The following is a 24,112-nucleotide window of genomic DNA, read 5'->3' on the forward strand; positions in this document are numbered from 1 at the left end:
CTTGAAAGTTTGGCAGTACCATTGCAGGTAGGATTCTGAACAACTTATGAAGACATGATACTTGGTAAGATCCCCAGGTGGCTTTTTGGAGTGGTTGTTCCCGTGATTGTTTGAAAAGTTGGGTAACCAGGCATGGTTGTTTTACTAAAGTGCTTGAGGCTTTTAGTTGATTTTTAATTCATTTATTTTAAGTAACGAAATTTCTCTACAAGTGCTAGGTATAACTTACTCATCATTGTTTTGAACAAGGGAAGTGGATGTTCTAATGCATAAGGTATCTTTATCCAGCCAGGGATGCTGTAGCAGAGCTTAAAATAAAGTGGTATCCTCTTACGCATGTCGGGAACAGTGGGTTCTGAGGCAGGGATGAGGATTGTTTCTCCTGATAAAACCATCCCAAGTAGTAGCTCTTATTATAATTAAAAAAAAACATTCTCCAATGCCAGAAGATCATGATGTATCATTTTTGGACACCTTGATCTGTGCCTGCTCTGCATCTTGGGAGGTTCCCTGTGATGGCAGTGGTGTTGTGTCTTGTAATTCTGCAGGCTGTAGGGAAGGTCAGGCAGAGGATTTTTGCAGGGAAAGTCCCGTGTCATCAGAACCTTCCTCAGGGTCACGAGATCAGTTGTGTGAAATGCCAGCCTGATCTGAGCTATAGGACTGTGTTGTAACTGCAACGAGAGAAAACTGCTCTCTGAGGTTTGCTTGGTAGTTTTGAAAGGTGGAAACAGAAATAACTGAAAAGGAAAGTGAAATCTAGAAAGAAATATTGAGAAGGTTCCTGAAAAAGAGTTGACACTCTGAGAATTTATTCCTAAATGGGATTTAAATTCCAAAGCATCTATGTTCTGCTCATTTGAGGTGATAAAGTCTTGCATTTTTTACAGAATTGCAGGTTTCTCAGAGAAGAATAATCTTCATCAGTCCAATGATCATCAAGAATATGAACTTTGCTGTTGTTACCTAGATGGAAGAAAAGATTAACAGCCCAGAAGGGGAGCCCCTTTGGTTTTCAAGATGGAGGCAGCTACTGGTGAAAGCCAACTGCAGCGAATTATCAGGGACTTGCAAGGTATACTGCCATACTGAAACATCCTCCATGTTTTAGGTAACAGAGCAGCTGTGTTTTTGATTGCATTGTGCGTCTGTGCAGCAGTTTAATAACATAGTCATGGTATGCTAGGTGCTCATTATAGTTGCGACTGATATTTTGTGGAAGAGGTGCTGTACCTTTTTCAAAATCCTAAATTCTGGAATTCTGCGTATTTAAATAAGATTATAAATAAGCCTTACAATTACAAAAAAAAAAAAAAAAAGTGAAATTAAAATTATTCTGTTGCGTGGTGTGAGCTAGAACACGTTTGCATGAGTAGAGCCAAGTTATAAGACTTCATGTGAGAATGAAAAGGAGGTCTGATTTTTATGCCATCCCTTGATGGAAAGCTGGTGTTGAGTTGCTCCTCATATGTGAGGGCTAAAAAAACAAGAAGGGCAGCCCAAAGTGGGAATGGAGATCCAGAGGGAGAGTACTGGACAGCTGGATCTGCTCCATGTAGCTAGAGCTACATGCTTTCTGTGCATTTGCTTTGTCCTCCACTAGCAGTAGCCAATCTCATTTTTCTACAGCTCTACTATAGGCAAAATTGGCAGCAAGCAGATCCATAACCGTTTTTCTGCTCTGTCTCTGTCCTAATCAGCTGCCTATACCAAGATCTGAATATTTTTCTTTTTCATATGTATTAAAAATAAGGTGTAATATGCACCAAAGCTGGGAATCAAAATCTTCCTGTAGCATAAAAAGGAAATCTACATGCTTGCTAACAATAAATTTTAATTTGCAAAGTGGATCTAATGGGACTGGGTGCTAAGGCTCAGTCAGGCATCCAAAAGGAGTACAAAGTCATGTGGAGAGCACATTCAAAATCACTAATTTCTAGTGCTGAGAATTGTACACTTTGGGGAATAGTGCATCCAAGGACACGGCAATTTGCTTTGACTTGAGATTTCCTCACCCTCTCATGGGAGTAGGTTTTAGGTGAGAGGAGTTGCTGTTTGCTTATTTTTATGTACATTCTTTTCCCATTTGTGTTTTGTAAGCAGCACAAGCTGAAGCTTCCTGAATATTGCATGGAGAAGATAAATGTGCTGACTGAACAACTGTTCTCGTTTTACTGATCCCCTTTAGCAGATTACATGCTTTGTTGTTTCTAATCAGAATTCTGTTTGGCATGTGGCAATAGCAGAACCTTAATGTGCACATGAGACAGTGAAAATGTATTTCCTTCTTCTGCTGAACAACCAGTTAGCAGTTATCTGATACTGCTTCTTTGGTAAGTGTAAGGAAGAGGTTTTGCTCTTTTTAAGTATAAAATAGTAAGTCAGTATGCCAGACTGACAAAACTTGAGCTCTAGTTTTTGTTATGTGTGGTATTAAATTGCAAGCACATCAGCAAGCCTTTTGCACTGTGATTAAGACATCTGAGCTGAAACTAAATACGTGTTCACGATATCCAGGAAGAAAACTTATTTACTTACTTGCCTATGAATTCACTGTTATATATTTCTTACATTAGTTAATCATTTTGGTGTCTTGTTTTAAGATGCTGTGGCTGAATTAAGTAAAGAATTTAAAGAAGGAGGGGAACCAATCACAGATGACAGTGTCAACTTGCAAAAATTCTCCTACAAGCTTGAATATCTTCTACAGGTAAAAAGTGATATGTGTCATTTATAATCAACCATCAAAGCGAGGCCTTATTTTCTTTTATTGCCTTGTTAGTACTTAGGGTTTAACTGAAATGATCATAAGTTTCCATTTGAATCTTTTTTTTTCAGGACTGGCTGATGTGTGCAGCTTATTGTATCTATTCTGAGTGAGATCAAATAACTATAATCAAAAGGCAATGCTGACAGGCTGATTGAAGAATATAAGGCATTTTTCTATTGATCTGAAGGATTTGAGCTTGACTTTGAAGATGTACACTTCTAAATTATCATGAAAAAATTGTAGTAATGTCATCTTGACAACATATTAATGCAAAATAAATAGTAGTAGACAGTCGATAATGCAAATACAGAGGCACGAGTCATTTACAGCATTTTTAGCAATTTCATTGCAGAATTTCATTTTTATTGTATGAAAATCTTAATGCAAAAGGCTGATTTTTAATCTGAAATGCTGCTTATGGGCTAAAATTTCAGTGAAAGGGGACATTGCTGGGCAAGGTGAAATTAAGTTTGCATTGTCTGGGTACACATACACTGCAATCGTGCCACTGACAGAAACACAGACATGCTAATCTAGCCTTGATCTAGGCAAGGTAGTTCTAATTGGGTTGAGAGGCTTCAGCAGGTGCTGAAGAAACCCTTTGGGATTTGAATGCTCCAAGCTGTGGTCTGTACCCTCACTGCATGACTGCTCTGAGTGTGATTTTGCAGCTTGTTCTGGTAGGTGCATGTGTGATACTGCCACACTTGATTGAAGGGCTCTCAGCAACCGACTGTCAATTCCTTGCCCTTGAGCACCTCCTATAACTGCTGCTAAACTTTATTTGAATAATTTTTAATGGCCATTTTATTTAAACTTAATCAAGAACTTTACTGTCTGTTACTGTCTGTAAAGCATGTTTAGAAACTGTACTTTGTGAATACATTGTCTAAAACTTAAGAGGAGCTCTGAACACAGATACTGGTCAGAAGGGAGTGGAATTCCACAGTATATATATGTAAGTATATTTATGTTTAAGTTTTGTTCATTGCTTTTTGTTTTCCTTGCTTAAGTTTGACCAGAAAGAAAAAAGCACATTGCTGGGGAACAGAAAAGACTACTGGGATTATTTCTGTGACTGTCTGGCAAAAGTCAAAGGAGCTAATGATGGAATTCGCTTTGTCAAGTCTATTACGGAAGTAAGTGTATCAGTTAATCATCACAATACATGCTTTGTGTTTTGGTGTGTCTTTTCAGAAAGCAGAGAAATAAAATATACTGCTTTTAACATAGGATAAAATATTTGCACTTTTTTTTTTTTTAAAGTTCTCAGGTAAAGTATGGAAATACAAGATTACATCTTTTTGGTAGAGTACCAAATTATGTAGAATTAGATAGTCTTTTATTTATTTTGAAGACCACTTACACAAATGAGTAGTTCTATTTGTATCTGGTTGTGCCATGCCTTTTCATTAAATAAGTGTCATTTTCTCTAAAAATGAATGAAAAATAAGCCAAGGGTGGAGCCCGTATCTTCAGTATACTTTACGGAAGGACTTAGTCTAAGTGTAAGAGAGAAGAACCACCATGATTGAACATTCTTAGGACGTTCTCAGTTGGTCAGCAGAGTTAAAGAGAAATGACTGAGAGCAGAGTTTCATCTTCTGACTCAGTTTTCTTCCTTTATGTCAAAAATAATGATATGATGGCTCAGGTGGTTGGCATTATTTCTTTGAGTAAGCTCACATGAACAAGACAAAAACCTTTATTAGAAATAGTAATAGAAGTGTAATTTTCTAATAGCCACATTACATCGTCAGCTCAATCATTGGGTGAAATAAGTGCTGTGAAAAGCTTTCTATGCTGATTCTGTCTTTAGAATCATTTGAGAGAGAACTTTCCTTTTGGGAAAAAGAAGTGCTGCTCAGTTCTCTTATCTGTAAGCAATGCTAACTTGTATTAGCAAGTTACTATTCACAACATGTTGACCAATTCTCTCAACAATTCCACGACAGCATCATTTCCAAATAATGTTATCTTGAGTCATATAAAACAGAGCCATAGTACTGCAGCAGAGGCAGGCTTTGTATTCCCTGCATCTCTTACTTCTCACAGAATCACAGAGTTCTAGGGATTGGAAGGGACCTCCAGAAAACCTCAAGTCCAACCCCCTGCTAAAGGAGGTCACCTACAGTACATTGCACAGCAATGTGTCCAGATGGATCTTGAATATCTCCAGAGAAGGAGACTCCACAACCTGTCTGGGCAGCCTGTTCCAGTGCTCTGTCACTCTCACATTAAAGAATTTCTTCCTTGTGTTTGTATGGAATGGGAAATGTTCCAGTTTCTGCATGTTGCCTCTTGTTTTATTATTGCACACCATCAAAAAAAGTCTACTGTCATCAACTTGACTGCTGCACTTTTGGTATTTACAAACAGTGATGAGGTCCCATCTCAGCCTTCTCTCCAGACTGAAAAGTCCCAGCTCTCTCAGCCTTTTTTTGAACAGGAGGTACTCCAGGCACCCAATCATGTTTATGGCTCTCTGCTTGAGTCTCTTAGAAGATCTCTGTCTGTTTTGAATTGAGGAGCACAGAACTGGACACGGTATTCCAGGTGCGGCCTCACCAGAATGGAGTAGAGAGGAAGGATCATCTCCCTTGACCTCCTGACCATTCTCTTCTTGACGACCCAAATATACCATTGGTTTTCTTGGCCACAAGGGCACACTGCTGCCTCATCTGTTATCCACCAGTGTGGGAATACAAGAAAAAAAACTCTTCAGAGCAAAATGTCTGCTGCTTGTCTTGCTCCACAGCTGCTGCTCTGAAACAGTTTTTCCAGCTGCTGCTCTGAAACAGTTTTTCTTGCACACTAGGACCCCCAAGTCTTTCTCCTCAGAGCTTGTTTCCAGCAGGTCATCCCCTAACCTGTACTGATAGATACAGTTATTCCTTCCCAGGTGTAGGACCCTTCACTTTTTCCTGTGGAAGTTTACCAGATTCCTCTCTGCCACACTCATCAGTCTGTCCATGTCTTGCCTAGTGGCCGCGCAGTTTTCCAGTGTTTCAGCCACTCCTCCTAGCTTTATGTCATCAGGAAATTTGCTGAGATACTCTGTTCCTTCACCTAGATCATTGATGAAGATATTGAATAAGACCAGACCCAGCACCTTTGGAGAACTCTGCTAGTTACAGGCCTCCAACTAGGTGGCATTGTTGGTCACAACCTTCTGAGCTCTACATGTCAGCCAGTTCTCAGTCCAACTCCCTGTCTGTTCATCTACCCCATGCTTCCTGTGCTTCATAACAAGGATGTTGTGGGAACAGTGTCAAATGCTTTGCTGAAATAAAGGTACACAGCATCCACTGCACTCCTGCCATTTACCTAGCTGGTGTTTACATTATAGAAGGCTGCTAAGCTAGTCAAGCACAGTTTCCTCTTAGTGCATCCATGCTGACTAATCCTGATAACCTTCTTTTCTTTCAATTTCTTGGAGACAGCATCCAGAACAAGTTGCTTCGTCACCTTTCCAGAGACAGAGGTGAGGCTGACAGGCCTCTAGTTGTCCGGTTTTTCCTTTATGTCCTTTTTGACTATCGAAGTGACATTGGCTATCCTCCAGTGTTCAGGAACCTCCTTCATTCTCCATAAGATTGCAGAGATGATAGAGAGTGATTTGGCAATCTCTTCAGCCAGCCCTCTCAGTGCTCGTGGGTGAAACCAATCGAGGCCCATGGATTGGTGGGCACTGATTTTGCCTAAATGATCTTTGACCAACTCCTTGTCAACCTCCTCTTCTTCTCTGATCATGTACATTCGTTCTAGTATTTCCATGCGTAAAAAATAATTGCTGTTCAAATTGATAAACCAATGGGAATAAGAAAAGAGTTCTTTTAGTGGCTCTGGTGTTGGGGTTTAGTTTTGGTTTTGTTTTTTTTTTAATTCTTCTTAAGAGATTAACTGAATGCAGATGTTCTTGGTCTGACAAATTAGATCTTATCAATTTAAGGGCTAAGTATTAATACAGAGTTTTTGCATTTGGGAGGTTATTGTGTCCATGGGGATATACATCTTTGTTCTGTGAAGATGTAGAACTTCATAGAACTGTAGTCCTAAAGCTCTTCCAGCTGCAGCCATACACACCTTAAATTACTTAAGTAATCACTTCCAGATATGGTGGGCACGCTCAGATTTTGCCTTATATCAGGAATTGCCCTTAGCATATTCATGTACTTGGTATGTTAGAAGATTTTGTCGCTCTTGTGATGTTTTGATATTATAAAATGGACAACTGCTGATTACAATTATAAATCTGTCATTCAAAAAGATTTGTCCCAATTACAGTACCAGGAGAATGTATCTATCAGTGCTAGTTCTTATTACTTCCTTTACAGCTAGTGGCTTGTTGTGTCTTTTTTGTGTATGTATGTATGTAGACTGTCTTCATCATGCCTCTCTACATAATTGCAACCAATATTCAGGTGTTTCTCTCTGTGGTTCCTCTCTTCCAGCTACGAACATCTCTTGGGAAAGGAAGAGCATTTCTGCGTTACTCCCTCGTTCATCAAAGGCTTGCAGATACCTTACAGCAGTGTTTTATGAACACCAAGGTGACCAGGTGAGTAGAAAAGTAGCTTGCTAACTAATAACTGTTTGCTCACTGTGAACGAGCAACATGACCCAGTAGCTACTAAGAGAAATTGAAACCTTTCCAAATGGTTAGCTTACAGGACTGGTAATAGGATACAGAGGATAATAGACCTTCTAGCCTGGGTCACTGGCTCATACTTATCTTAGACTGGTAAATACTGAAAGTTGTTACAACTGAATGCTTGTAAAGTGGATGGTATAGATGCATCTATATGTGGGCTTTGAAGGTGACATTTTTATAAGCATTGAAGATCCTTGGCTGGATCTTGTGTACTGTATATCATAAGGGAGGATTAATTTGCTAGTGTTGCACAAAGCTTCAGGAAGCATTTACACATACTCTGGCTTGTCAGACAGAGGAACAGCTTGCTCCAGCCAACAAACACTGAAGACAGCTTATACTTAATTGGAAGGGACACTTGCAAGGCTTTTAGAAAAAGCCAACTCGTTGTACAATGTATTTAACTTTGTATGCTGTTTTCTGTCCTTTATCCTTGACATATTAAGTGTGCGCTTTATGTATTTAGTGTGTGATTGTCCATTGTATAGTAAGTATTTTGTCTTGTCAGTGTTTTGCCCAAGCACTAGAGCAAAAAAAGTTTTGTGCAGGGACTCCTTTAATGATATTTCTGTGAACTTCATTCAATCTGTTTGGTTTCATTCGTACCAAAGGATTGCTTTCAGTTTATACTTAAAGTATCATGCCAGTTTTTTTCTGAGTAAGAGTGAATAACGATGTTTTTGTTTTTGTTGTGGGTTTTTTTTTTTTGCAAGTGAAACTGCTGCTGCTTTTTTATGTATGAATGAATACTACTTCTGTTTTTTTGTTTTTGTTTTCAAGTGACTGGTACTATGCACGAAGCCCATTTCTGAACCCCAAAATGAGTTCTGACATTGTGGGTCAACTCTATGAGCTCACTGATGTTCAGTTTGACTTGGCATCACGAGGCTATGATTTAGATGCTGCTTGGCCAGCATTTGCAAGGTAAGAACACATTGTCACCTTCTGCTTTTAAACGTAGGAAAGATGTGTTGGAGCAGGTATACACTTTCTCTATGTAATTAGTTAATGACCAAATTGGTATTTTTTCCAGACCAGTGGAAAGTATAAAAACTTGTAAGTTTGATCCAGATCCATGCCTATCAGTGGAAGTTTTCCAGGGCTGCATGCTGCCACCGTCTGGTTGAGCATTCACCACACTGTAGTACAATTTCACAAAGCTAAGTTGCACTGATTCATGTGAATATGGGAAGCCACAGCTACCAACCTCCTAATCCTTTCTAGGTGCTTTTGACATTCCTATTTTGTTTTCCATCAGCTTCAGTGGTTTTTAGCCCAGACAACAGGCACAGTTATGAATGGTAGTTATAACTAGACAAATCTTAGACACAGCAGTAGAAAGATGTGTACGTATGATGTCTTTAGTCTTCTCTTACATATTGTATCTCTGTGTGATCAACAGGAGGACGCTGTCCTCACTTGGATCTTCAGCATACTTATGGAAGCCCCCAAGTCGCAGTTCCAGCATGAGCAGCTTAGTGAGCAATTACTTGCAGGTAAGTAAAATACAACTAAATGTCTAGCAAAGGAAATCTTTAAATAATGGTATTATTCCAAAGAGATTGGAAGTTTTATGATAATTATGACTCATAATGGTAATCTACAGAAAGAGTACTTTAAATAAAAGGCAATTAAAATCAGTCCAGTAGCTGATTCAAATGCATGCCAATCTTGTAGATGAAAAAAAATAGATATATTCAGAAGGCAACATAAAGATAGGTATGTTTTCATTTATTTTATGTGAAAACATACCCCTTCTTCTCTTGTAGTTTTACAACTCCAGCACGGAAGGTCACTGTGCATTAAGAACCTGAATTTGCTATGACTTGAACATAGCATGTATAGTTCCTCTTGAAGCTGGTAGATCTACTTTTTTTTTTTTTCTGGGTTTAATCTTCATTGCAAGCTTACCTTACACTAACAAATCAAAATAATTTTTAAAAAATTAGGTGTTCAGATGTTAAGGTGTTACATACTATAACAATACCTCCTCAGTGTTCTTGTCATCACCAAAAAACAAAAGCAAAAAGTTAAGCCATCCTGATTTCTGGAATGTTTGAGTCTTTTTCTTTGAAAAATGCAGCTCTGCTTCAAGTTTTAAAATCTTTTTTTCACATTCTGCTTGTTTAGGCTCCAGAGTTTCCCTCCAGCCCTGATGCAAATAACTCACTAAATGCTGAACACTTTGAGGGCTTTGAAGAGATGCGTGTAGAACTTGACCAGGCTGAGCTGAGGCAGAAAGAACTTCAGAGAAGTATTCAGCAGCTAGAAATGGAAAACCAGGAGCTCCAGGCAGCTGTCAGCCTTCAGAAAGAACAGTTGCAGCTAGAAAAAGAGAAGAGCAATAACTATAGTGAGGAGAACTCCCGTCTGACAAAGATGATCACAGAGTTACAGAAGCAGTGTGAGGTTTCACACTCCACTCAAAGCACTGTTCATGACCTGCAGAAATGCCTTCAATCGCTGGAACTGAATGCCGCGGAGCAGCAGAAGGAGTATTCAACAAAGCTGGCGCAGTTGGCAACCAGTAAGGAGGATTATGCCTCAAAACTGCAGCTGTTGAACGAGGAGTTGGAGGTCTGTAGGGCTTTAGTTGCTATGAAGGAGCTTTGCATTGATGAGCTTAAAGCAAAGCTAAGTTCCACAGAACAGAAGAATCTCAACCTCCTCGCAAAAGTTGATGCTGCCTTAGAGGAAAAAGGACAGCAAGCTATGGCCCAGTGTGACTCTGCCATACAGATACAGGCATTATTAGAGAAGCTTCAGCAGACAGAAAAGGAAAAGGCAGAGATGCAAATACTTAGTGATGAACATACACATCAGCTGAAAACTGCAAAAGAGCAGCTGCAGCTGAAAGAAGAGGCACAGAAGGAATTGGAGTCCAGATATAATCGCCTTGCTGCTGATTCCAGAGAAGAGAGTGAAAAGCTGCTGAGGAGCCTGGAAACCACGAAAAAGGAAATGGATGCACTTCAGAAGGCCCTGACTCTGAAAGAAAAGGAGATGGCTGAGCTCCAGACCCAGGTAATGGGGTCGCTGGCTCAGGTGGGGTCATTGGAAAAAGATCTTGAGGAGGCAAGGAAAGAAAAAGAGAAACTCGAGGAGGAGTATGGTAAGATGGAAGGGGCACTTAAGGACGAAGCCCAGTCACAAGCAGAAAAAATTGAACAACAGGAGAGTCATTTAAAAAAGGTGAGTGAGACTGTGTGTAGCCTTGAGAAGCAAAAGCAGAAGCTCTTGTATGAGAAAGAGCATCTCAGCCAGAAAGTCAAGGAGCTGGAGGATCAGATGAAGCAGCAAAACTCTGCAGTAAATGAAATGAGTGAGGAGAGCAGGAAGCTGAAAACTGAGAACGCAGATTTGCAGCAGTCCAAGAAGAAGATGGAAGAGAAGCTGAAAAATTTGGAAGCCTCTAAAGATTCTCTGGAAGCTGAAGTGGCGAGGCTGAGGGCCTCTGAGAAGCAGCTTCAGAGTGAGATAGATGATGCCCTTGTGTCAGTTGATGAAAAAGAGAAGAAGCTCCGCAGCCAGAATAAACAGCTGGATGAAGATTTGCAGAATGCCAGGAGACAAAGACAAATTCTGGAGGAGAAATTAGAGGCTCTGCATTCAGACTATAGAGAATTAAAGGAAAGAGAAGAGACCACCAAGGAATCTTATGCCTCACTTGAAGGACAGCTGAAGAGTGCTAAACAACACAGTTTACAAGTAGAAAAAAGCTTAGACACTTTGAAGGAGAGCAAGGAGTCACTCCAGTCACAGCTTGCAGAGAAGGAAGTACAGCTACAAGACATGGAGTTCCAGTGTGAGCAGCTAAGAGCAGAAGCTGAAAGACATAGGAAGAAAGCTGAGATTCTTGAGGTAGAAAAGCTCAGTGTTGAAAATACATGCCTTCAGCAGACAAAGCTTATTGAATCCCTCACATCAGAAAAGGAATCAATGGAAAAGCACCAACTACAGCAGGCAGCTTCTCTGGAGAAGGATGCAAAAGAGCTGACCTCCAGGCTTACAGTAAGTGAAGAGCAGCTACAAGTCAACCGAGATGAAGTGTCTAGGCTGCAAACAGAACTCCTTGACCTGCGAGTCAAGCTTCAGCAGACCACTGATGAGAGAGAGCAGTTGAAAAGTAAGCTGACAATCACAGAAACTGTCTTGGGGGAGCAGAAAGTGCTTGTCCAGCAGCTGAAAGAGCAAACAGAGTCCCTCAACAGAAACCATGTGCAAGAACTGGTGCAATGCAAAGAAAGAGAAGAAGTGCTGGAAAGAGAACAGGAGACAGTAGCCCTCCAAAAAACTGAGCTGGAAAATAATTTGCTGAGTCTAAAGGAAGAACTCTCCAAGGTTAAGCAGTACTTGGAAGCTGCTAGAATGGAAAATGTAGAAAACAAAGATCTCCTCCATAGGACCAACACAGATATGGCTGAACTCGGTATTCAGATTTGTGCCTTGTCCTCTGAGAAGGTGGATGCAGAAGAGCAGTTAGCCCAGGCCAAAGAGAGGCTCAAAGAATTGGAAGAACAGGCAGCAGCGCAACAGGAGAAACTGAAGCATGATATCTCTAGTCTCAGACAGGAGAACAGGAGCCTACAAGAGAAACTAGAGGAGGCTCAGATATGTGTCTCAGCTGTCCCAAGTCTGCAAGCACAACTGGAGACAGCAAAGAAACAGGCACAGAGCTTTCAGGAGACCAGCCAAGAAGAGCTGTCTGCCATAAAATTTCAAATGAGCACAGAGATTCTAAATTATCAGACAAAATTCAAGGTAAATTAATGTGATTATTACTGCTGAAAGAGCTGTGCAGGGTTTCCCCTGCTTTACCATCTGCTCCAGAAATCACAGGGTGAAATCCTGGGGTTTATGTTGGCCAGGCTCTGAGACTAGCATGCGACTAGCCTTAGCCTGGGAATCTAAAAATGTCTCAACATGGAATGGCCTGGCTTGAAAAGTACCTCAAAGATCATCTGTATGGATGAGCTAGGATGGCGTGGAGATAATTTAACTCTTGGTATAATGTGCAGATAATTCCCTTGTCTGTTTTTGTGTTCAGCTGCTCAAGGCAGCAGCCAGTAAAACCACAGTTTTTCTTCCATAAAATCAGAAGTTAACCCTGTATATGTGAAATGACATGCCTAGTGGTTAAAGACTTTATTGTGTTTGTTCTGCCATTCTGAGACAGAGTCTAAGATTAATCAGTTAATCAGGGCTCTATGCATGCCACTGGTACTATCCAGAAATCCCACCAGTTTGAGAAGATAGTGTACATTCGTTTATGTTTCTTCTTCAAAAACACTTTTTAAACCTCAGTATAGAATCGTGGATTCATGAGTATGATTTGGGCTACCTGACTCTTCTGAGGCCCGTTAAGCTAAACTGCCTTTTTGCTGACAGCTGTAATAGCCCATAGCAAGTAACATCAAACCACAGCTAGTCTGTGACCACAGAGGGTTCTTGAGTCCATAAGCTGGGTTTCTCACAGCTGTATTTCATGAGTGTTGCTTTTATACCATACAGGGCAGTATGAGTGCTCATGATTCAGGATTGGAAATGTTTTTAAGTGAAGTGGGGGCAGCTAAGAATGCTAACTTCTGACTCGATCTGTCTGCTAGGCTGCCAATGAAGAGTGTGGGAAACTAAAAGAGCAACTTGAGGAGCAGAAGAGACAACAGCATGCTACAGAGGAAGAGATTGCAGGTTTACAAGTAAGTGCTTGATCTGATTAAGCAAAGACACAGATTTTTGTGTCAGCATGCATTAGTGTTAAAAAGGGAGAAAGAAGGCAGCATAAATGGGTGTGAGTCTAAGAATGTCCTTGAATAAATACAGGTGTAGCAGTCTAAAGTTGTCCATGGAAATGGAAATTATTAAAATCACAGTGGTACTTAGGACTTGTCCTGCTTTTAAAGTTAGTCAGGTTTCATGTAGGACCTGTGCATGTGCATATTAGTTAAATGGGGGATGCAGGAAGGTATCTGTCTTACACCCATTCCACACAGTCACACATTTGGATCCAACAGTTTGCAGGCTGCAAGGAGCATCAGAGAATTGATCTGACTGAGAAGTAGCCCAGCTGGAAAAAAAAAGCCAAGGGATTTTTGTAATGTATGTATTGAACAGTGGAATGGGAGTGTCATGCTGAAGTGTGAGCAAGGGATAGGGAAAGAGGAGAACTAAGGTTATTGAACCTGGCCATGCCTGCTGCCGGGTATTCGTGAGCCTACACAGTGACAGTGCTGTGTCAATACGTGCCTTGAGGACTCAGTTTGGCAGTTTTGTCTGCAGAGGCTAGCCATGAAATGAGTTCTTGGTTTTATTGTCCTTCATGCTCCATATAGCTTTAATGAACAGGGCTCTTTTTTTCACTTCTAGGTGGTGAAAAAAACTTAATAATGGCTTATTCCTTTGCCATTATCTTTGAGAGATTTTGCTTGGTATGGAGACAAAAGCTGAAATGACAGAATAATAAGAATTGGAGGCACTGCTTAATACCATCTTACTTTTGAGTTTATCCCATACTCAGTGTGACAGAAATAAGCAATCACTAGTACACAAATAATTTGTGTCTACATAAACAGTAATATCTTAATTGGTGGTTTGGCTTTAACTGTCTCTTTCAAAGCATTATTTAGATGTGTTGGTAACAGTCCAGTGCTTGGTGAAGTGTTGTTTTTATATGTCAGTAAATAAAAAATATTTTACTAGGCTGAAAACACAAGTTTGTCTAGAAAGCTGGAGGAAACAAGAGAGCAGCTGTCTGAATTGCAATCTGCTCGGCTGCAAAAGGAAGAGGAGGTGACATCTCTGAGAGAACTCTTGGAAAGGTGAGAGTTCTAGTTCTTTTACACAAGCCATTAACTGAAAGCTGAGTGAGGGGCCAGTAAGAGAAGCATACTGAAAATTGCTGTGGTGTGTGTATATATATATGTATAAAACCTGGTACCCCAGGTTTTATATAGGGGAAATAATGCATGGGTTCTGTGGGTAGTATCAAATTGATGCTTCAGACATGAAACACATAAATTATACAGCACACATGAATGTAAGGTTTAGATTTTAATACTTGGTTAATTTAGTTAATGATGTAAATTTATTGTCTCTCTTCCTTTATGAATCTGCAAGAAATTTCATATACCTTTTACCTTGTAGTTTAGTAATAAAATTTAAAAAAACTTTTTTTTTTTTTTAAAGAAGAAATCACCATTTTTTGACAGTTTGTTTTTCTCTCCTTTCCTTGATGCTTCAGGCTCACAGTGAGAATTATTTAAATGGGACCACATCCTGCATGTCTTATCTTAGCAGCTTTCTGGCAGTCCAGAACAGATCTTGAGTCATGAGTACTGATGGGTTAACAAAATCCTGTGTATTTATACATTTTTATGCTGATATCATCTATTTTCATGGGAAGGCTGGTGATTCTTACCTATGATGGAAATTGTCAGTACAAAACTCAGCAAAATACTTGAATTCAACTGAATTAGCTGAGTCTGTTCAGACTAGCTGGGCCCTTTGTGTTACGCTGCTGAAGCATTCCATTGCTAGGACTAAGTACTCAACTTAGAATATCATCGAGCCACAACCTGCATTCTGCAAAGCTTTCTGGTGACACTCCTTACCACTGACTGAGCAAACTGAGGTCTCATAACCTTATGGTTTTTAATTGTTCTGTGTTTGAAGAATATCCTGAGAAACTGTTTTGCTTTTCTTTTGTGAACATGAAGGCTATAGAGGGGTGTTAAATGTTTTTTTGAGTGCAGCCTGCAAATGCTGGGCAGCCTGTGTCTATAGGACTTTGTCTCTTTCGCTCAGCTTGCAGCTACTAATGACGTTAGTTTCAAAGGACACTGATTTTGTTCCCTGTGTAGCAGCCATTGTAATGTTTGCTATAAGCAGGGCATCCAAGAAATTACTGATTGCTGACTGTGTTCACTGGATAACAAGTCTATGTGCACTGTCAGTGATGCAGAAAACTGGGGAGATTCTGGTTAGGTATAAAAAAAAAATATGTGTGCTGAGAACAATTTCATTGATACTGCATTCCATGGGGAAGTTTTGAATGCACCTGAACTAACAAAAAGATTTTAAATCACCTTTATATTTGATCAGGACCCAAAAGGAAGCTGATGAAGCAAAAAAGCAGGCCCTGGATTACAGTGAGAAACTCAGAAAGGTGGCAGCAGACAAAGACAGCAATGACCAGAAGTTGTTTGCTGAGCTGGATGACCTGACAAGAACAAAACAGTTCCTTGAAGAACGTTTAATAGAACTTATCAGGTTGGCATAAAAACAAACATCAAGCAGAAATTAAAATCCTATCTTAGGACTATAAGGGATACTGCCTAGGTGGTTCACTCCTGTATTCCTGATTTGAAGATGCAGATAATAGCCAAGATCATAAGATTAAATTTTACATTTCCTTAACAAAGTCAAAAATATAACAACAGTGCAATCTCCTTAATTTCCTGTCTGTTTGCAAAAGCACGTAATTCTCTGCATGACCTGTATTTTTTCCTCCATTCCCAACAATTTCGATAGGTTTCATGATCTATCTTCATCCCTGGAAGTTTCTCAGAAATTACAGAAAAAGCAATTTTTGGTGATGAAGTTTCACTGGCATTCAAATTGAGGTTAGTTAACAGTAAACGAGCATGAATAATCTATATGCTTTGCATTTCTGTAACTGTCTCTCTGTAGAGATAAGGATGCTTTGTGGCAAAAATCAGATGCTCTGGAGTTCCAGCAGAAGCTTAGTGCAGAGCAGAAGTGGCAGGGTGACACAGAGGTTAACCATTGCCTGGATTGCCAGAGGGAGTTCTCATGGATGGTGCGCCGACACCACTGCAGGTCAGTTTGCTGAACTCTGTTGTGCTGTTCAAAATCAAAATCCGCTATGAGCATTTACACAGATGAAATACTTTATAAAAATAAAAATAGAAATTGCTTATTTCTAGTAAAACCTGTGAAATCTGCAAGTGTTTTTACCAGAACCCATTAGTGATCTAAATGATTTTGAAAAACAAAACTGTGACATACAGCATGGTGTGTATCATGACCTCTGCTTTGGAGGTGACATTTGGGCTTTTCCAGAGAGTGAGACCATTATGACAGAGCCCCAAGCTGTGTCATGTAAATGTCAGTCACACCACCTGTGTGTGGTACTGTTCTAACACCCTTAGTTTTGAATAATTTCTAGAATGTGCGGTCGCATTTTCTGCTACTATTGCTGCAACAACTACATGGTGACAAAACCTGGTGGGAGAAAGGAGCGTTGCTGCAAAGCTTGCTTTAATAAGCCCAGAGTGATTGTGGACAATGCAGATGATTCTGGATCCAGTGCCAACCAGGAAGGATCCCCAGGCTCATTGGAGTCACCAGTGTCACCAGGTGAGAGGGCTGTTGGTTAGTGTGCTTTTTGCATGCCACTGAGAAGTAAGTAGGTGTCTTAGACATTCTCTACATGGCCACCTCCGGTTCCAGGGACCTTCATATTCATGGACTGTTTTCCAGGTTAAATTGGTCCCATCATTGTGTTTGAATGGTATTGACAGAATTCTGTATGAGTGTTAAATGTGTGTCTGTCTGCCTGAGGATTACAGTTGGTTCTTGGTAGTTCCCTAATGCTTCTGCAAAGATAGAGGAATGGCCTAGTCTTACTCTTAAGGATTTAGGTTGCTTTTTGTTTTCTGAGCTAGTTAATATTACTAATGTTTCTTTAATGTCCTTTTATGGCACAGTTGCAGGCGAAGCCTCTAAACCACCAGATGATGCAGCATTTGATATAATCACTGATGAGGAGCTGTGCCAAGTACAAGAATCGGAGTCGCTCCACAGTGAAAGTCAGATGGATAGAGATTCTCTGGATCAAAGCGTGACAGATCTGTGAGTAAACACTGTTTCGTGGAGAGGGAGCTCTTCTGAATTTTGCTTGTTAGGGTTTTTTTAAACATTCAGTATAGGTAACCAACCTCTGCATAAGGAGAAGACACATCTGTGCTCAGTGACATGTTCACTACACAAGATAATTGTGAGCCATTTGTGCAGTCAGCATCAAATCTAGTAAATCCAGACAGCTCCACCATAGCCCTCCAGCTTTCTCTACAGTGCAAAGGAGTAGTCCCAGTTCTGTGCTCACCCAGACCAGCTGTCACCATTAAAATCAGTGTGCAGGCTGCCAAATGTTGCTGGTTGTTCACACCTAATTTATAATAAGAGCTAAATGATTCTATCGGATTCACAGATTCGCTGTTACTTATTATAAAGAGAACGAGGAGAGGGAAATAAGTAAATATCTGTTCTTTTTGTGACACTCTTCACTGAATTGAGTGTGAAATAATTGGTCTGTCTCTATAGGATTCCTAAATACTTAAAAGATACTGCTTACAGAGAAGAAAAAGAACTGGAAATGTGCAGCTAAATCTGACAGAGATTCTTTTTTTTTTTCCCTCCATAAGAAAATTAGAGTAAACACAGCCTTCAGTAAGTTTTTTTTTACATCTGTTTCTACATAAGTTAGCAGCAAAGAGAATCTAAGACCATCTGGATATCTGAATACATGGTTTGAAAGGTACACTGAAGTACTGTAGCTTGATGTATGTGCATGCTTATATAAAGCTATTGTTCAAATATTTTCAAATGTTCTCCAAAAATTTCATTTTGTATAATGCATCATCTTTCAAAACAGTAATTTTTGCCAATACGTGTTTCTTGAAAAAGCTACAATTTTTATATATCTGAGCAGGGGGGAAATAGAGCAATTTCACCTAATTTTATACTTCTTTTGCTTCTGAGAGGAAAAGCAGCTTGTTTTGAGAGCAAATACCTCACAGCTGAAATCAGATAGGATTACATGTAGAGCTGGCTGTAATCTCAGTGACCCCTAGACAACACAGTATTTAGGATCTCAGGGGTAGACGCTTGCCAGTATTTCTAGTACTGATTGTGATAATCATTGTTGCTACTTCCTGCTGGGGATGGGGCTGAAAAGCACCCTGATAGTCCCAAGTTGCTTATTTTGAAATCTATTTTCTGAACTTCTTGCAAACACTGTATTTGTCTAATGATTGACAGCTGTCTTAATCACAGAGTCTTGCCAAGCTTCTTCCATATCACAACAATGAAAAAATCTTGAAAGATTTTGCATGTTGTCACTTGGTGTACAGAGATATCCCTTTACTTTGATAATTTCCTAGCTAGCTTTCTCTGGTTTTCTGGTTGCTTTCAATCTTACATACAGAGTTCAACAGTTTTAAGGAAGGCCATTTTTTGTGGGAGGAGGGTGGGGTGGGTTTTTTTCCTTCATACTAGATGTAGCATAGTTAAATCCTAAAAATTCTGAGAAATAGTTGGGATTTCCTGCATACCAATGTGTGGGTCACTCACAGCATGTAGTGGCAGATCTTCAGGTTCATTCATTCTTTTTCCTCAGCTGTCTGCACGTCACTTTCACACACCCAGATATGTCATGAGTCTGCCATGGCCCCTCTGCCCACTTCTGCCCATGTGTATTCCTTCATACACAGTATTCTTGTGTACTCTGTCTCAAACTCATAGAGCTCCATATCCTCCATGCTTCATCTCAAATCATTCTCTTCCAAGAGTTGTCAGTGCATCCTTTCTTCTAACCCTTCACTGACTAGGTGTTATTTTTTTCTTTTCTCTTTGATGGGCTGGAAGGGAGGGTAAATAACTAATTTAGACTGCCTGACTTGGATCTGACCTGCTTGCTAGCAGCAAGCCCAGTAAATCACTTATGCATTCCATGATAACATCTTCACCTTTTGTCTTGGCATTAGAGGCATTTGCAGAGGTGATTCCTGGACTAAGCAGCAGTGAGGGGGCTTTGCATATCTTCCACTCTCCATTTCAGGTTTCTGATTTTCGCATAACTCAGTAAGATTCTGACTTTGGATGACTAAATTTCTTTCCTGAAGTCACTGCACTACTGACAGCAGACAGCTTATGAGCTTTTGCTGCTCAGCCACATGGAACCAGCCACTCGGGCACTTAAGCTGCAGCTCAGGTGCTTGTGAGACAGAAAATCTTCAAGAGCAAAGTTGAACCAGCTGTTTTCAAGTTTGAGTTCTGAAAAGGTCCTTTTGTTTATAATGTCAAAGCCTTTCATGATGTTGGTAACAGGATTTTTAGTATTATTTGGGATAAATGCTTTCCACATACAGGAGTAGTCCTGCTGTACTAGACCATGCAGTTGGGAGACAGTGACTAACTGTAGAGACCTGAGGGAAAGCATAAGAATAGGGTAAGGATGAAGTGATATTTTTTTTTCAAAATGCTCTTCCAGCCTCCAGCAGTCTGTGTCTCAAGGATTCTCTGAATTGTTCTGTTGTTGTAGGCTTTTCCATGCTTCAGTTCTTCCTCCTTATCAGCCCCAATTCATTTCACTTTTAAAAGAGAAGGAAGAGAAACTGGATTTCAGCAGATCCACCAGAGGTCTGCGCAGTGGTGCATGCTCATAATGATCCCCTGGCTGCCACCTAGCGTGAAAAAGTCATACAGGAAGAAACGCTACTGTCAGGGGGACAAGAACAGCTTGTAGGATTGCATCAAAAGCTGCTCAAGGAATGAGAGAACTTGAACGCCACAGATAACAGTGCTTTATCAGTTCAGGAAATGTGTTAGAGAGTGGGTAAAGTTGAATATGCAGTTTTATTAGCAGTCACAACAGTAAATTCTTCCTAGTTTCAGCCAGTGGTGTTATGATGTAATGATATAACAGTTGAATGCGTAGCCCACTAAGCTCATGTATGACTGCATGCACTGATGCAATATATCCAGATGCTGCTAATGACCAGATGGACGCACTGTTACCTGGGGTTGTTCTTTCCCTTCCCAGTATTGCTTGCAGAGCAAGATCCCTTAGGATTTAAAAGGAATTGCTGAACAGTGCATTGATTTTGAGATTAGTCTACAGAAAGTGTAACAATTCTGCCCTTGCTACATGATTACACCTTATTGTTCAAAGGCACATATAAGTGATGTCACGTTTTATTAGATTCCATTGACTTTTGAATGAACCAGCTGTTTGATTCTCTGTATGTAAGTGCCTCTGGCATTTTCTGGCGGAATGTCAGCCTGTCTTAGTTACCAGCCTGCTGCAATGCAGAGAAGCAAAGTATCAGTTAGAGAAGCTCTAACTCACTTGGAAACTATCAGAATTTATTTACTGACTCTCAAACTCATTCTTTTCTTTGCTGCTTACATCTCTGCCTCAGCCCTGTAACTCATAGTTGGTGGTATTCCAGAGTGTATCCAGTGCATCTGCCTTTTTTGAGGTAAGGAGTAGATAAGAGATTCTTCCTCTTACCATGGTGTGTAGGAGGCACACAGCTTTGTCATCATGTGGCAGCTTCTTCAGTGTGTTTGCTTGAATCATCCAATATTTCTTGTATGGAAAGAAGATGTATGATAGTGATTCTATGTGAGAAAATACATTTTGTGTACCATGTGTTAGAATAAGGAGCTGGAGAATGTATTTGTAAAATGCCTCACCAACTAAATCCAGGACAAATGTCATATCTCAGGGGAAGGTCTGTTTAAGAGATGAGTCCAGACTGTGCTGCTTGTCTCTGCCACCCAAGTCTAGATTTTCACCTTTCATGAAAGCTTTTAAACCTGGCACCATCTCATTAGGGAGTTTATCTTAAAACTGTTGAAGGGGTGTTCTGGATGCATGCATTCCTCTTAGCTCATGAAGCCAGGATAGAAGCTGTTTGCATTTTGCATGGTGGCTAGCAGAACAGGGCTGCAGTTCTGCCCTGGCAGTTTTGTCATTAGAATGTGCAAAATATAAATTACGTAATTTGTCATTGTGGCTATTAAATCATTTCTGTTTAAGGAAGACCTGAGCTTCCAAATAATACTTGACCCCATATTATTCAGAAAATCATGGCTTTCTTTTTTTCTTCTCCTAGAAACAGCACGTGTAATTCTTCAACCTTTGATGAATCAGAAGAGTGGCAGGTTGCTCAAGATGCTGAGATAAGCTTGTTGAAGTCAGGAGAAATCATGTAAGCAGAACAATTTCATTACCACCAAACTGAAAGAATAAAGGCTGAACTCAGATATCAGCTATGTGAATGTGTTGTGCAGACTCGTGGAAGCTCAGATTGATTGTGTCCCACAGCAGAATTTGGTCTGAGGAGGAGCAGAGAATGTATCTCAACTAAGCAGAGCAGCAGCAATGAGCCAGGTCCTTTCTCTTAAAAAACTTACATGCAAGTGTGGAACAAGAAGAAAAGATTTGGATCTGTGTCACATCATAAAATCTTCCTTCCTGTTCTCATTGCAGGAGGTGTTGTGAGCAGAGAGGGGGCTTAGAGGGAAGTCTGCATAGTTCTGATAATCTCTGAAGAAACTGTAAGGCAAAGGCTACTTGGGCCTTTGTGATGGGGAGGGAATTGGTGAGCTTTTGAAGTACGTGCCTGTTATTTATTGGTAACCCCAACCTATTGCCTCACAGGAACTATCTTCCTGGTTGATTCTTGATTGGCATAAAATGTTCAGCAAATGATCTCTCAACCTCTGTGAGCTGTGTGCACACAATTTTTGCATGTACTCTGCTCAGAAATTGACTGTTACATGCAGAAGTGACAGAATGTCATTTTCACAGCCACAGAGGGAATCTAATGCACAAAAACACTCATGACCTGGAGTTATTCCCCTTTGCTCACCATTCTCTTAAGCCTCGGTTGGAAATGCTGGCCTTTTGTGGTGAATGTTTCAAGCTTGTTGCTACTATTCAGAGAACCAGCAAAATAATTTAAGTGGTAGTTGAGCTGCAGAGCAAAACCAAGAGTTATCATTAGTTTGTTTAAATTAAAGATCTGTTGAAACAATGCAGTAGCTATTTCAGCTAAGGGGAAAAGTAACAATGTAAATAAAACTTAGTATAAAGCTTTATCTCTGAACAAATTACAGAAGTTATAGTAAATGAGCTGTCCAGCCACAATGACTGGTAACTGAACTCCTTACTCTAGGACAGGAAATTGTCATGGTGACTGAGTGGTATTTTATGGCAAATTAGTTGATTTTTTGCTTGGGAAACAATTTATTTGGCCTGAAGGGTGATGTGTTAGATCAGTTTTAGTTAGGATAACATAGGTGAGCTACTCAGCTCTTAGAAACTACTGGTTTTCCCTGAAGAAGGCAAGCAGCATTCTTCTGTTAAAGGTCCCTACCGCTTTCAGTCTGAAATAGATATCAAAATGAAGTAGGCTAATAAAATGCTTCAGGAGTCAGGATCACCTAGATGCCAAGTACTTCCTTTTTAATTGGAGGGTCATTAAATCAGCTTTTATCCAGCTTATTTGGGTAAAACAGAGCATGCAGTAAGAGCTCCAGAGGATCTAGACAAAGCAGTTGTTTACATTCCATCCTTCTGCCCTCTCTGAACTCTTGATCCCTGTTTTCTGTACAAATAATGTCTAGATGAGAACAATAAATTGACAAATTTCTGTTTACATTTCTGTGTGAAAGGAACAGTAGAGGGCAGCAGACATTTTTAAATTACAGGAGCTCTAAAAAGCTTTATTCAAGAAAGATTTTTCTAGTTAAAGTGAAATAAATAAATAATATCCATATTTGCTAAAACAGTGAAAGTGCTTTCATCTTTTCTACAGTTCTTGCTTTCATCCAGGGCTGAATTTTCCTGCGTATGGTTAGACCTGTTGAAAGTTGCTGTGGAGACTGCCTCGAATAAACAGAAAATAAAAAATGATGATTACTATTTTTGTCACAATTATTAGATTGGATCTCTTCAAGTGACTGTATTTTTCTCACTTACAGGGTCAAATTACCCCTTACAGTGGAGGAGATTATAAATTTTGGGGAAGGCAACAGAGAATTGTTCATCAAATCCAGCACTTACAGTATCATTCCCATCACTGTTACAGAGGTTGGGCTAACAATTAGTTGGATATTTTCATCAGACCCTAAAAGCATCTCCTTCAGCGTCGTCTACCAAGAATCAGAAGACACACCATTGGATCAGTGCAAAGTAAGGCTGTTATTTCCCTGTGGGATCTTTAGTTTCTTTACTGCTTTAGAAAGTGTAACATATTTCAATAGTCTCCCCAACTGATTTCCACAATAGTGCTAATTGCTATTGCATTGTAAGGAGTTCTTTTTTCCAATTATGTTTTCCTGGAGGCAGAGCTACATCTTTAATTATTTAACATTGCCTGCAAAAGTTGAGTTGAAAAACCCTATAGCTTTTACTAGTCTCATCATCACTCACTATTATTAAGCAAAAATAAGTGCTCAAGCTTGCAAAATTCTTCTTTTCTTCCTCCTCAGTATAGCTTGATTTGTAGCTGCTTAGGGCTGATCTTGCCAGGCTCTTAAGCAGAGACTACAAGGAAACAGATAAATGGATTGGATTGTTTGAATTTCTTGAAGTCAGATGTGTGTTTAAGGGTATTGATGATTTGTACTGAATTCCAGGTTCTTATTCCTATGACTCGCTGCAATTCTCATAAGGAAACTATCAGAGGACAGATGAAAGTCAGAAACTCTGGAATCTACACACTGATATTTGACAACACATTTTCTAGGTAGGTCCTACCTGAGTGTAAAAAGTGAAGTAAACTTACTTTTACAGGCTATGCAAATGTTTAGTTGTATCGTTACTCTGCTGTTTGGAAGTAAGTGTGAGAAATTGCTCCCTGCTTGCCAAAAGA

The 24,112-nt window shown here is 39.9% G+C and overlaps 1 protein-coding gene across 5 annotated transcripts in view; it reads left to right on the forward strand.

Annotated features, from left to right (window-relative positions):
* FYCO1 (FYVE and coiled-coil domain autophagy adaptor 1) overlaps nt 1-24,112 on the forward strand; it is a 35,164-nt gene that overhangs the window by 7,553 nt on the left and 3,499 nt on the right. For 2 of the 5 annotated variants that reach the window (XM_085226490.1, XM_010712950.4), the window contains exons 2-18: nt 891-1,075; nt 2,604-2,710; nt 3,784-3,909; nt 7,225-7,331; nt 8,205-8,348; nt 8,827-8,920; nt 9,555-12,185; nt 13,031-13,123; nt 14,124-14,242; nt 15,525-15,692; nt 16,113-16,262; nt 16,612-16,802; nt 17,153-17,297; nt 20,648-20,707; nt 21,347-21,442; nt 23,220-23,430; nt 23,877-23,986. In XM_085226490.1, coding sequence (XP_085082616.1) covers nt 1,021-1,075; nt 2,604-2,710; nt 3,784-3,909; nt 7,225-7,331; nt 8,205-8,348; nt 8,827-8,920; nt 9,555-12,185; nt 13,031-13,123; nt 14,124-14,242; nt 15,525-15,692; nt 16,113-16,262; nt 16,612-16,802; nt 17,153-17,297; nt 20,648-20,707; nt 21,347-21,442; nt 23,220-23,430; nt 23,877-23,986 — 4,607 coding nt within the window. In that variant the 5' untranslated portion in view covers nt 891-1,020. The remainder of the gene's footprint in view (nt 1-890; nt 1,076-2,603; nt 2,711-3,783; nt 3,910-7,224; nt 7,332-8,204; nt 8,349-8,826; nt 8,921-9,554; nt 12,186-13,030; nt 13,124-14,123; nt 14,243-15,524; nt 15,693-16,112; nt 16,263-16,611; nt 16,803-17,152; nt 17,298-20,647; nt 20,708-21,346; nt 21,443-23,219; nt 23,431-23,876; nt 23,987-24,112) is intronic. The other 3 variants (XM_085226492.1, XM_085226491.1, XM_085226493.1) reach the window with 3 other exon arrangements.

This window comes from Meleagris gallopavo, chromosome 6 (genome assembly GCF_905368555.1).
Source record: "Meleagris gallopavo chromosome 6, MGAL_WU_HG_1.1, whole genome shotgun sequence".
NCBI lineage: Eukaryota > Metazoa > Chordata > Aves > Galliformes > Phasianidae > Meleagris > Meleagris gallopavo.